General features: G+C 39.9%; 1 protein-coding gene across 1 annotated transcript in view; it reads right to left on the bottom strand.

Annotated features, from left to right (window-relative positions):
• The window catches only part of LOC111262026 (solute carrier family 41 member 1), a 45,332-nt gene extending 34,906 nt beyond the window's left edge, over positions 1-10,426 (bottom strand). Inside the window, exon 1 of the mRNA XM_022835994.2 lies at positions 9,921-10,426. Within this exon, the coding sequence (XP_022691729.1) occupies positions 9,921-10,120 (200 nt within the window). The 5' untranslated portion in view covers positions 10,121-10,426. The remainder of the gene's footprint in view (positions 1-9,920) is intronic.
• Between the last annotated feature and the right edge of the window lie 4,489 nt (positions 10,427-14,915).

Here is a 14,915-nt window from a genome sequence, read left to right as displayed (position 1 = left end):
AAAGAACGATACAAAAAGAATCGTGACATCGTTGGAAATTACGTGGTATCAGTAAAAGTTGTACTTCATATACAAACAATTTGACCGGGAATTCAATGAAACTTAGTGATAGTGATTCTGCTCGGAATCACAATCGGAATGATCATCACAAATCCTTCTATTCAAGTGAAGCGTAGTGGTATGAACAAACGGAAATAGTAGGTTCTACGCAAGTACGTTTAAGTTAAAAGTTATAAAGGTATTCATAAAAGCTAAAATTGTACAGTTTTCATAACTCTTGTTTAGAGCCGCGTTTACGCCTGTATTGAAGGGGGGGCGACAATCACAGATGCGTCAAAGCCCAAGAAGCACTTGGTACTGACCAATCTACAAAAAAATCAAGAAAAACATATATTTATAAGCCGCCTTGTATACTCAGACCAATGGTTGCAATGCCTGCAGAGGGATTTAAAGGGCTACTGAACTTGTTTTCTGCTCTTAGCAATGCTTTTTATTGTTATTTTCATGATATTATGCAAATCTTTTAGAGTGCTGGCTTTTTTCCTCAATGACCTTGATATCCATTCAGCATCCTAAATTGTTTTTAATTACCATCTCCTCAATATATGGGGTAATCGCGCTTGTAAACGTACACCAGGTATATGCATGAATGTTCTCTATAATCCTCTAAATTCTCACGTTCGCTGCGAGTATTCTCAGTTTGGATCGCTATTTCTCCGGTGGAATCTCAGACTCCTGCTGCTAATGGTACTATTACAGCTTAGGTGCCTCCAGGTCTAAGGCAAATGCCCAATAGGAAAACTGTTAAGTTCCATTATAAAAAGCGAAAAAAAACTGGCTGAACACTGAAGTAAAGCCAGCTCGATTGGCATAAAGAAGGGGAAATTTCGAACAAGGAAACACTAATATATATATATATATATATATATATATATATATATATACAACAAATGCAAAATGGAGGTTTTAAAACTGTTAAGAGGCGTTTTCAAGTTCAAATTGGACTTAGTCGGCTTGGAACAGCTATATCAGAGTCAATGAATCGTTCTCGGCTAAGATTGTAGCGAATTGATTAAGTATGACCTCAACACCAAGGATGGTTTGGACGTCCTAGTCAGAAAATAACAACGATTAATAAAGGCGTAAATACCTGTCACGTACATGTTTTCGCTTTTTAAGAAATATCAGCTTTCAAATCCAGATGAGTTGCGATGCAGACAACGTCCATTGTTTTTTCTCTCTATTTTTTGTCGTATTTCTAGTTAAAAAAAATGTAGTAAAACTTCTCAACTGACCCATATAAATATTCGAACTCAAACAGAACGGAACAGTTAATTTATCATCTTTCTGATTTGACACAACAGGGGCGTATCTAACACACTTTTTTTACACTTTTCTAACACACAAATTGAAATTATCGGTAAGAATTATTGCCATCATCATAGAAATAAGTCAGAGAAGCAGGTTAAGTCAATGACAGCACGTTGTGTTCTCTCAGGACGTTAGCACTAGTTGCTACCGGTCTTTTTGGCAGGCTTACAGAGAAAGCCTTCGTTACAGCTCCGCTCAATCTCTCAACCTGTTTACGAACAAACGAAACGTACTTCCGCACGTAAAAACAGCACTCTCATTTCGACTTCCAGTTGCAATCCAAGAAATGGATACACGTTCTTTCACACCCGAGGCAAAACAAGTAATCATAATTGCGCTATGATTTAGTTTTCGCATGGGAATTATTTATTATTGTTGTTGTTGTTGTTTTTTTTGTTGTTATTATTCAATAAAATATATTCAAGAGAGAACAGTCGTGCTTTAACTTATAAGGTACTGGCTTAATATCGATATCATGGTAGCAAACCAGACGAACATGTCTATAGGCTTTATTTCAGTGGGAGCATTATATATAATCGTGCAAACCATAGTAGATTTGTCCTAATATAAGGACATATGTTTTTGGAGACATTTACCTTAAACTCATAGTCCACAAACGTGTTTATTTCCATTAGATCAGAATATATACTTCACATATAACTAAGCCATGTTAATCTGGCGATCTGTGTTGATCATGCTGTCAGGACCCCTTCAGGTTTTTGCCATTACTGTTGTTGCCTTGGCCCCGAAATGATCTGTTTTGCAATGAGCTCTTTCCAGTATTTCGGATTAAGCCTTACAAACCCTCTCCGCAACCGTGCTTCCGCATTTTAGACACTAGATGACAAATAAACTTTATGTCGAAATGCATGACCATCTTCTTATGGCAAGTAAATCAAGGGTGTTTTATCGACTGTTTTTGCTGTAGATTCCGCAGCTACCACTTTGAATTCCTTTCTATTAAATTGTGCGTCAGAATCGGCAAACACACGGCAAGACTTTCGATGACACTAGTGAAAGGTCAAGAACACTACTCAAAACATTACTTTAAAACACCGCTACACTCAGTTCGCAATGGCGTGTGCCCAAAGTTCCACTTACAAGCTAACGATAACCTGGGGCGTTACGTTGCATAGTCGTTAAGCAGGCGTCGCGGAGCACTCGGGCAACCTTGGAAAAAAAGCTTTTTATTTGCGCTTAATTATCGGTCTCTACTCTCTCTCTATTTATTAGATCACCCCGGATATAAAGCATGAGCTATTACTACGGGGATTATCTAAGGGTAACTGGGTCCATTTCAGTCTTCTTTTAAAACCTACGAAGAGTAAGCTTACATCGTGTAGTGTCATCCCGGATGTTAACTACTACGTGCCATGTTTCTATCTACTGACTGTTGGTTATCCGGTCCGTTGCATCAGTGAGATACGGACCCACAGTGGCTGTGTCTCCTATGGACAAAAATACGAGCAAGGCGTGATGTTCGCAGCAGTAGTTATAACCAACGTCATTGCCTGCGTCCTATTGTTATAGTTATGGCCGTTGTCATTACCTTGCAAGTGTTGTTTCATGCGTGAGAGTCACTACTTTTTTCAGACAATCATGGTCGCCACCGCACCAAGTGGGATAAAAAGCCAAAAAAAAATTTGTTCACTCTTATCTCGAAATGAACTCATTCCAGGACTAGGCTGACGCTGTATACAGAATTTCACAGTAAGAACCTATTACAGCAGCGGTAACTCAGTTTACGAAAAGAACCAACCTGGCCATTCCTCGAATGCTAGCTTGTCGAACAACACACGGTTACGACACACAGCTTGTTCTGGCATTCCGTTGGTGTCTTTGAACAACAGAATTCACGTTCTGATCGTCTGGCTCTTTTGAAGGGCAGCTTAATACAGCTTTGCCTTGCAAACCTCCTACGTTCCCTCAACTACGTAAATCTGCGTTCCCTCAACTTGCTTTCTTTGTACAATCACGACTGGTGACTTTCAATAGCCTAAATATTGATTAGTGTTTTCAACACGTCATTTACATCAAACCATTGCTAGCCTACTGTTTTGCAGCCAGGAGAAAATGGACTTCTGTGGCAGGCAGGAACGAGTTCTCAACAACCATTCATTTCGCAGTTAATGCTCGCTTGTATGCTTGTTCTCACAATTTAATAAAAGATACTTATCAAAAAAAAGTTATTTTTATATATCAACCTATTTTAATCAGTAACTAAATAACCATTTTCTATAGACGTAAGATTTCACAAATAATTTTCCAATAAACTACTCAATCGCGTGTTCAGGCACGGACGCTTACAAAAGTCCCTAAAACAAATGTCTTTTGTACTTTTTCAATGCGAAGGCCCAGTTTTTTAGAAACTTAACAACCACACAAAACAGAGCAGAAATCATAAATTATTTTAAAATAAAGTCACTACAGAATATATTAATACGTATATTCATAAACGGGTTTATGTAAGGGTACTAATCTCGCTACTCGCTGTAGGGACTGGTTGGTATCACAAAAGAATAACCGGGCTAAATTGGAGCTCGATGGTTCCTTCCATCATTCATAAAGAGATATTTCCGGCGCTGCCAGCTGCTGTGTTCTAGACAAGCAGATTAAAAAAATGCATCAAAGTAACAAAGGTAACTATTGACATTAGAAAATTATGTTTTATAAAAGATTAGCCTACGTTTCACACACTTGGACTTTATGCAATAGGTAATTATAACCTTTGTAAAACCTTAAAATGTTGTAGATATGCATCTATGAGAAGTTATGAGAGAATTAAGAAACTTGAATTTTGGTTATAGTGGTTCTAGAGACGGTTTGAGTCAAACTATAAGGCTTTATGAGATTTGCTTTCTTTAATACTTGTGCGTTTTCCACATACTAAGCAAAACTAGATAGAATGTATAAGTAGGGTGTCATTAGTACGTCCAACCTTTTTTGCAGCTTTGCCATATTTGTTTACGTTTAAACAAAATACGCGCTCTGCCTGCCTTTAAGTTTGGCTTGAATACATCTATCAACTAAAATGTTCTGCTTCTAAATGAAGTATAGCTTTGGATTAAAACGCTTTTACAGATAACATTTGTTTATTTCATTTCGTCAATTAAATTAAAAACAATCATGCCGAACGACAACAATGATGATGAATATCTGCTTAATATTCCCGATACTTCTCCTTCAAGCGAAACTTCACAAAAATCTCTACAAATAAAATACAAAATAAAGACGATCAAACCTTTGCTCCAATTGTTTTTTAGAGATGCTTGAACCTTTTGGCATACTACGCTTGCTCGCTCTTCGTTAAGAGACCAGGCCTCTATAAAGGCATTTATCCGTGTAATCCTATTAAACTAAACGTTCTTCTCTAAATATGCATATGTACCTTATACTTCAAACTGCTCTGAATGAGAAATGCTTCAGTTGCTATTTAAACTGGTTACGTGCCTTTTATACCTGAAATTGAGACAATTCAAACCTAGGCTGTGTTTTCGTAGAAGCGGTCCCACTGTAGTCATGCAGTAGCAACACGTCTGCTTATTAGACCTGAGGTCATATGAGGAGTGGTTCAGGGTTCGCTCACATACTTCGTTTCGTTATAAATGTCTTACTCACGCGTAAAAGCGAACGTAAAGTTCAAAACAATTATTTTGCATGAGTAGCCCATTTATAAAGCATTTTAACGTAAAAGCAATTACAGATTATAACTCAAGTTGTATAAACTCGATTAGACGCATACAATCCAAATCATATTAATGGTCCTATGTTCAAAGGTGAGTAAATAAAATTTGATTGATTGCACTTGCACCTATTTAAATATAGCGGTTATGCATCATGCATCATTGGTGGAGTCCGAACCAGCGGCCCCTGCTTTTTGCAGTCAGAGGATGAGCCATCAAGTTACCGCCCCGACATTTACACTGTTAAATTCATACTGCTGTTAATATAAATTAAACTAGGGGTATCTGGTAGCATTGGGTAATACTATTTCATGTATACTGTACATAAGCATGTGTCTCAAACTAATCCTGTTCCAACTTTTCGTCATTTCTTGTCAACACCACCATAAAATGCACAATATACGCTTCAGATTCACATTATATCTAACACAGCTTAAAATAGGGAACAGCTAGATTTTTGATTTTATCAAGCTTACTGCAAAGAACACCGCAGATGTTTATTTAGTCAAGATATATATATACTGACTGATTTATAAGGTCAAGATAGTCGGAAGAACGAACGTTAAGATTTTATAAAGAATACAGTGAAAAAATAATCAGGGCAGAGGTCTCCGTATTCGAAATGCTACGTTCCCTAGAGCAGCTTTGGTCGAACAAGAGACAAGACCGAATATGATCTGCAATAAACACTTGAATAGTGCGGCTGATACATTTTCCTGCTGTTAATTTAATTACTGTTTGTGTCGTGGGCGCCTGTTCACGAATTACGGTGATGTCCTGCTAAACGCCATGCTCAAGAGAAGAAGTGATCCGTATGTTTAAGAAGGTCGATCCTGTGAAAAAACTGCTGCTACTGTATTCTTGTCGATTTGATCACACAGGGTCTTGACGAGGTTTCCGGAAGCTAGTTCCTGTATCTCGATTAAACAGCCCCTATTTCGTGCGGGATTCTCTACCCTTACGGCATGTGACATACTATTTTAGAAGGCATATTGTATCTGTCATTGATTAAAATGAGCACTCCACGCCCTATTTGTAGATTTTAAATCAGCATATGATATGGCGCCCCAAGGCATGCTTTTAGTAAAGCTTGCACTACGTAGAGTGTTTCAGAACGTGCTACATCTAATCAGGGCGATTCTACAAAAAGGCTTGCTTACCATAAATGATAGTAACGTAACTCAAACCGTTCGTCCAATCCACAAGCGTAACACAGGACTAATTTCAGTCCATTGCTTTTCTCTTTGTCACGGAATGATTTGTCTGTCCTTCCCTGTTTATGATATAGCGGGATACGTAAAATAATGCTTCAAGCAGACGATGTTGTCAGGTTAATGTTTAGCAAACTCTTTTAAGACTCGTTGTGCGTGGATTATCGACATGGACATGACGGAAATCGTGAGGCTCCATGGAGGACACTTCGCTGCTACCGACACGCTCCATGTGGACCGAATGGCCTTAAAGTATGCGGCCGAATTCAAGTAACTGGATGTGATTGTCGCTACTAACTGCCGAACGGGTGCAAGGCACAATACTGACGAAGTACGTCGAGCGACGGTAACGGGTGTAGGTAAACGAACTTCCTATAGACTTTCCTTGCGAACGGTACTAGATTTGCATTTTTAAATTGCACTGCGTCACTCATTAAGGGAAAAATACGTATATCTGCAAGGCGACACACCGCTGTTTGTAGAGTATTTAAGGGACAGACTCAAATTTCCTACTACGCTTGCCTATTTGGACTTCATAGGTATATGAAGTCCAGTCAAAGATCAAACCCGATTTTTGTAACACAGGGTTAATGACCAATTAGAGCGGGGAGGTAGACGGGCATAATTAACCTACACACAGTACGCGTTTTGTATGTCATGAGTTTCAGCAACTCCTATATAGTACTCTGCTTTCTGATCTGCCAAACGCTACGTCTGTTTATACTAAATGTGGTGGAATATGACTCGGGTATCACTTTGTACTGCTTTCGCGAAGCAGTCTTTTTGATCGGACATGTCAATTTTAATAATTTAAAATTTTAGCCTCACGCACTTATTGAATCACGAAATATTGACTATGGCTTTAATGTACTAATTGCTATTCGGAACATACTGTAACATGGAATTGATTTTTGCGTAGTTCATTTTGTATCGACTTTCCTCGAATTTCTTCGGTAATTTTTGTAAGAAGTGTACTATAATATAGGCATTCCAGGATAAACAGCTAGTTGGAATTGATTGGAACTTCTAATTTTTTCTTAAGTTATGCTGGGCTGTCTCATAAGATTTGGCAGCGGTTTAAATTTTGGCGTCAAAAAAAATAAAAAGGTCAGATGAGAAAGGAAAAACAATTGTTCACTTTGTATATATTTGTAAGGCTATATTTCGACACTCTTCTGGCGCCGTGTTCGATTCGAGTACATGTTTCAACTTCGAAAGATGCATGTGTCAAAAGTCTATTTAACGTCGACTTTGAAGTTTTATTTTTGAAAATGGGCTAAATGCAACGCAAGCATTTGGCTAGATAGTTTGTAGAAATGGTTTGCTCGTTCTCGAAGTGATACCTCTAGGATCAAGGCGACATCGACAAGGCACATGCAAGCCGATCTTTTGGCTATAAGGACGCTAAAATTCTCGCTATCGTCGATCAGAACCTATACATGAGACTTCGCCAGATTGCACAGAGCACAGGAACATCCAAATATACTACTCAAAGACATCTATGCGAGAAATTATCACATCAACTAGGCAAAAATCTGGACTTTTTATGAGTTATTAATTAATAAAGTGTGTTTGCGTAGTCGATCATCTTCCGAAATTGGCTAAGGGTAACCTTTTTCTTGAAAAGATGCTGACGGGAAATGAATTGTGGACAATTTATAATAACGTCACTCGGCGTGGATTGTAATCAAAGCATGGTAGGGCCCCTCAAAGGAGAGCTAAAGTCGGATCCTATACCAAAAAGGTAATACTGTGCATTTGGTAGGATTGCAGGGGAATACTTTTCCAACACTAACCCAATCAAGTACTGTAGCCAACCATCTAAGACAACGTATACAAGAAATTCGCCAGGTTGTGGCGGATAATAGAAGAGTCGTGTTTTACCAATGACAACGCCAACTCTCACAGGTCTCCACTAATTCGTCAAAAACTGTAGCTTAAAATCGCATGGTTTGCTTAACATGTATTGATATCTTGATTCTGCTCTTTCCGTAGTTCAGTACTTGCAGAGCCCCTTAATGGGGAGAAGTTTGTATCTTTTGAAGTTGTAAAAGATCATGTTGGCTAGGTTATCGCAAATAAACATAAATTTCGAAGAAATTGGTTTGAAACTCTGCTTAGAAATAAGCGAGGGCCATCGCTAATAAAGACCGATATTACATTGATGGAAGCCGTCCGGGTTATATTAGTTGACAGGAAATTCTAGTATTTGATAAACTTCCTCGACTTGCTCGTCTTAGGTGTTTTTGCTCCAAAATCGATGTTGGCAATAAAAAGGCAACCCTCGAATAAACGCTGTACAGAAACACAATAGCTTTTTCGGAGCTTGTTTACTAGATAAACTTAATATTAAAACCTTGTTAATTTAAATGTAAACCCCGACAGGTTGCGACCGATAAAAATTGTATAGAAAAATTTAGATAACGAATACGAATAGAACAATCCTTAGGAAACATACGCTGTAATTTGATGGCTACAGCATTTATTCTACGTTTATATCGTTGACCGTAAGATATCTATCAATTTGCTCCTATCTACTAGCTGGTAAAAAAAATTTTCAATAACTTTTAAGTTGCGCACCGTTAGCAGACAATAAATTTGACGAATATGTACTGGGTCGTTGGCTATCTGATACTGGCTTAGCAAATACGTGCGGTGAGCTCTCAATACAATTTGCGCAATTGTTAAAGATGATGACTTTGCTTGGAGCACATCGTCGCCGTAAGCAACATAGTAAAACAGACCACAACGTCCGCCAGAGACCGGTCAGGCAAAAGCAGAGCGGTGATTCAGAGAGAGCGACTTCGGTGGTACTGTCGAATAGCTTCGGGCGAGAAGCCAATGCCCACGCTCGCGGTGAAAATCAGAACGTTTTCTATTACAAGGTATTAATAAAAAAACGGTAGGTCAGTGCTACCATTATACATCTCAGATATCTAAAGAGGATGGGTGGCGCGACAATCAACAACATACGAGGATTTGAAAATACCCAACGACGACAATGGCCGATCTCATCGTCACACTTCAATGACGACCTGAGCCGAGGAAAGCGGAACCAGGAAACGGTTTTTTTCCCATGTTATCCATATTCAAATCCACGCGATTTTTATTGCTTCCACTCTTTTAAACGAAAAATAGGTGACGCAACTTATTTATCGATCAATTCTCATAAATAAGCCATCAATAACAAATTAGGTATGGCAATGTAAACCGAAAGTACACACTCGTCGAAGAGCTTCCACAGTGATGGTTTTCACGAGTAAACAATACTGGGGAGTATGCCTAACGTATATCGAGACGCTGTTTTACTTTATAATGGTTTAAAGGTTTTTTTGAGACTATCGGCTTATTTTTTATAGCTTCAAAGAACCTAATAAAATGATAGAGAGAGATCTCACTTATTATTCTTCATAATCTGCCGGTACCTTTTCTGATTTGTTGCCTGTGTTCCTTTTCTGGGCATTCATATTTCTAGCCACAGTTACAGCTTTAAATATCTGAGTAACTACTCTCTATTATGTTAGAAAGAAAACGAAAAACAGCCGTACTCTTCGTTGTTTTCTACGTATGTGTAAATATCACAAGTACATGTTGTTCACACAGTGTCGCACCAGAGAGATGCGCTGATATTGTTGAGTAGTTTTTTTCATCTAACCTGACGATATCTTCCGAAACTCTTCTCATTTGGAAGCGGTCCAAGCCAGTTACATGGGAACAGCGTCGACACTGTCCCACTGGCAGACCCATATCCGTAGTTGCCACAGCTGCATAGAATACTTCCCCCACTGCCAAGGAATCCATCTGGGTGTCCGTAATGATCTCTTCCAGTTCTGGAGAACGTTTCAGTGAGGCCATTGTTGCAGAGAATTTGCACAAATGAATAACAGCACTGAGTAAATGTCAACTCGAAGACCCTAGCTTCACAATCCGTTGACTTCTCAAACGTACCGAGCAAGTCACGACCTTAACCGCTACACAACTCCGTTCAACATTCAGCAAAAGGTTAACTACTCATTATGTGAACGTATTAAAACGATCTAACAAAAACTGAATGAAAGCGAGCGACAACAGCGCTCCACTCGAACCATAGGCACTAACTCCTTATGCATGTGTACAGGGAGGTAACAGGTCAGCCCAGTGTGCCGAATGTATGCACATCGACGATCATTAAGCAATGTTGGATGGAGGAGAATTACGATCGGTGTTCTTACCACAACCCTCTCCGGAAAAGGTCCCTCAGGTGTGGATTATTTGAGTACCACGTCACATTCCTCTCGCCCCACTGTTACTTACGGTAGTGCCTTCCATACAAGACAGTCTCGCATCATTGCTGAAATAACAATCCTGTTAGCGTAACGGAAAACTCGAACGACCACGCTCAACACGATACGTATATCGCCGTGTCTCTCAGTGCATTTAACTAATCCCACCAATAAACAGCGCAGCGATTATACAAAAGTCAAAGTAGCCCATAAAGGTAGCACTGGGTCACAAGCTAGCAATATTCTAATGGATGCTGTGAGGCACGGGTATACTCAAACACTATCGTGAGTTGGATAAGCTGATAGCGTATCGTCTTAGTTGCATATCCTTACTCTAGTTTTCCTGCCAGACGACTACTAGCATGTTATAATATATTCAGAAAAGTGAAAATTGCATCAAACATTACATGATTTTAATTTTCAGTTGGCTTTTCGACAACTATAAGACGGCTGTAGATTTCTATCATATGAAGACCAAAAAATACGCCTAGACTTAATGAAATCGACAGTATCATTTGACCATGTTGAAGTACAAAAAAGCTAATATTCTTTAATCAAATACGTCTTGCCACCCACCTTAGGCATGAAATAAGTGCTTCGACAACATTAGCTTCGCAATTACTTTACCTAATCTAAATAGACAATCGCTATTGCAGTTAACGTCTTGGTCTAGTTTCAAAGAACTCGCTCGTTTAAAATGTTAGAGGAAAGCTTTCTTTAATCCCAATAATATTTGTTTGCATTTGCAAGTCAATATTTAATCCTTTAAATAAATGTATCGTTGCTACATTACAGTTTCAGACGTAAAAAAAACTCCACAGCAACCAGCTGTGTCCTCTTTAACTGCTTAGTATCAAATTCTGTACGCAGGTTTGTAGTTATTGCCAAACTATCAGCAAAGAGTACTGATTAAATACTTTTTTCATTCCTATGCAAGAGTATATCATTTTCCCTAGGAGAATAGAAGAGCCCCAGAAAAGCATATTGATTGAAATGTTCGATGCCAATTCGAGAACGTTCAAGTGCTGGGGATGTCAAATTCAGAAGGTGTACGTCCAAAGTAAATACTAGGTTTTGGGGTACCTCCAATTTAAGAAGTACGGCGGTATTCGGGCTAGCTTAAATGGCAATACTTTGTCAGGCGAAAAAAACCTTATAGAAAACTCTATCCGGTTACATTCGCTGCAGGTTTGCAGAACCGCTCAGAGATGAATTCTGAGTTAAAGGGGATTTTCCTGGCGTTTGCTAATGACAGCGATGCTGCGTTCTCCAAGGCTAAAGATAATTGTTCAATGGGGAGTTCTATTCCTGATATTCCATTCGCATCGCGCACAAAGTGACGAACGAAATTCGACTGCCCAATGAGTCTTAGTGAGGACCAAAGTCCATCGCCGTTCACTTTCAACTTCGCTACTGTGGATTCAGCAAAAGTGTGACTTAAAATAAGCAATCGCGAGATAGTGATAGTCGACGAAAAACGTGGCCGAGAAGTTTGGTCCACGGAACCTAAAAAAGCGCCACGAAACAATGCCATCGCGTGATCAGTGTCGTCTATGTCTTCTCAGGTAAGTAAGTGAACAATGAGGTTTTAATGAATGTATAGATGTGTATGTATGACACTTAAGTATGGTGTCGCTAGTCATGGCAATGGAACAGAAACAAGTGTTTTTACTTCTTATAGACTGAGACGGTTTTCTTTGATCGACGGTTCGCGATGAAGTCAGAAGTAACGTTTCGAGTGGAGAATCTCTTCTCTGGACGTATGCTCTGGCCTGAAGTGCCCTATTTGTCGTGCAGCGTCTGTCAAAGCGAAGTCAAACTTTAACTAGATGCCAGAATGAAGCAGGCTGATGCCTATGTCATTTCCAAGGTTTAGGCGGCCGCTGATGCAAAAACGGGTGTTTGCAGAAGGGGCATAGGTCATCAATTTCGAGGACTGTAAAAAAAGATATTCGCACTAGCGAAATCTGAAGTCACTTTTGGAGCGAACAATAAGACATTAGACTCGCGGTAGCTTCAAAAAACTCTGACTCGAAGCCGGTGCTTCCTGTAGCCATTAGACGAAGGCTAAATAAGGTAGCAGTTAGAGGGAAACGCAAACTGGAGAATAGGAAGGTGTGAATGTTAAAATCGACGATAGGATCTAAAGAAAATACGAAATGGTACCAATGCGAAGTGATAAACACGCTTGATAGTAATGATTCGAAGTTAAGCAGCAGTTGCCTTGTAGACAAAAGGGTTCTTTCAAGCAAAGTGAAAATGCAGGAAAAGGGTTTACATGAACGTCGTAAACCAGTAGCGGCATATACTACGTAGACTTGTAAGCGATGATGCGCTTACTGGGTGGCAGGTGGAGCCGATTTGTTCTCTACAGGTGGCGTAAGATTAGTGCTGGAAATGCACCTGACCGCTATACCGCTCTAAGAAATCGAACATACTGTCCTAGATTCTTTCATTTAATATATCTAGCAGACGTCAGAGACAGTATAAAACTAGAAAGCAGTTTTGAGAAACGCTCCGCTTAGAGGTTACGGAATTGTATGGCGTCGTTCAGTGCCATGCCTGGTTAACGCTTCCGGCCGAGGAGCTGGCTTTGCTTAGAACTTGTCGTTCACGGACTATCGGTTCGCGAGTCATAGCTCTTTAATTCATCATTAGCCGTAGATTATCAAGGTTCTCCGGCGGCGTCGACACCTAGGGTATTTCAGTGGACATAAACGCCAATTGAATAGTGCATACGCAGCGCCCTAGCCAGCAAGGTGCTGTCAATAGACGCCAAGCACAACAAGGCACACGCTCAAAAATTGACCGTAATTGCAGGCAGAAATATATCGATCAAATGATTTCGTCAGCACAGAGGGCATGTAGAAAAGGGGTGTGCTTGTGTATTTGAATGGTGCGTATCTACAACTAATATATGTCTCAACCGGATATCGTCTATACGTCAACCACTGGCACGTGAAAGGCTCAGGCAAATTGCTAGGATTGATAGCGATTGACGCAATTTGGAGAATAAATGATCAACGAGTCAATCAGTTAATTGGATGTTAGTTCCCCGAGCGTTCGGGCCGAGTACCTTTTGCCGAACATACCTATCATGTTCCAGTGTATATATATGTAAAAAGCTAACGTGTTGTTTTCGGCGTACACTATAAATTCAACGATTTAGAATTTTCTTTCTTTTGCAATAGTCTCCACGAAAGCAATTGAACAAACCAGCATGCACGCAACAGTTAATTTTGTCACTGTTAAATTTGACGTGCAACCATATTTGGAGTTTGGCATGCATGCTACTTTTTCAACACAGCTTTGCTCGGAACCATTTCCAATATCGAACACCGGCACATGTCGGAATTCGATCACGCTGGTGCGTTATTCAGGGTCATCACTAAGCAATGGAAGAACTTTGTTATTACGTTAAAACGACTGATTCTTTATACCGTACTCGACTCGAAATTTACATCTGTCAGTTGCTTAGATTTAAGTCACGTACGAACTGAAATGAAAGCAGTTGTTCGGCACACCGTGGCCTTTTTTTTATAAGGCCACGATGTGCCCCACACTACCATCGACAGTCGTTCTCAGTCGGCCAGGAATGCCTCGTAACGCTGAACGATTACGTGATCTTAACAAGACTACGCCAGATAGCACTACACAGATTACATAGAAATCATTCTAAGCACCTCCATGTCTAGTAATTCGCTAGAAGTTATGTCAGCTGACCACATCCTGGTCGTAATATTGAAAATGTCGCTCCTGGTAATTCTAGCAGGTGGTTCATAATAGAGCTCAGACTGTGGAAGAGCGTGCCTGCACTGGCGGAAATTACGCATGTAAATGTTGTAGTAGCGCTAAACGCAGGTAGGATGAACAACAAGGAGCTTATGGAATCCAATCTACAATTGCACGTACGTTAGTATAGGGTGCTGTTTTGTTTACTCACTTTCCCCATGCGAACTTGCAAGGAGGCTATCAAACAATCGAATAAGAAACATCACACGGTTTGTGATGATCGATAATTCGTATCGTAAGCATTCGTAAAAATTTGCTATTAAAATGCGGAGTCTACTACGGTGACACTCCAAAGGTTTGTCACAGAATAGAGGCGGTACTTCCCGCTGACGAGAGCAGTAAAGCGACTGATTCAAGGTATTAGCTTCTGTTTGTAGTAACTACAGAAACACTATAAACGGGACGAATGGATCATATCGCTACCACACGGAGCATTACGGATGCCTGTTTAACGGCTTCGTCACAAGTACGAAGCCGTTAAGCAGACATCGTAGCCCTGCCCGCGAGGGAAAGATGCGTTTTCATTCCTGCAAAGTATAGCTGACTCAGCCGTCGGAAACTGAAAATTGTCACAAGCGGCATCTATTCGTTGGCCA

Source organism: Varroa jacobsoni, unplaced genomic scaffold, assembly GCF_002532875.2.
Source record: "Varroa jacobsoni isolate VJ856 unplaced genomic scaffold, vjacob_1.0 scaffold_622, whole genome shotgun sequence".
In the NCBI taxonomy this organism is placed as follows: Eukaryota; Metazoa; Arthropoda; class Arachnida; order Mesostigmata; family Varroidae; genus Varroa; species Varroa jacobsoni.
Note: the sequence above shows the minus strand (reverse complement) of the source record. Positions and strands in the feature narration are given on the sequence as shown.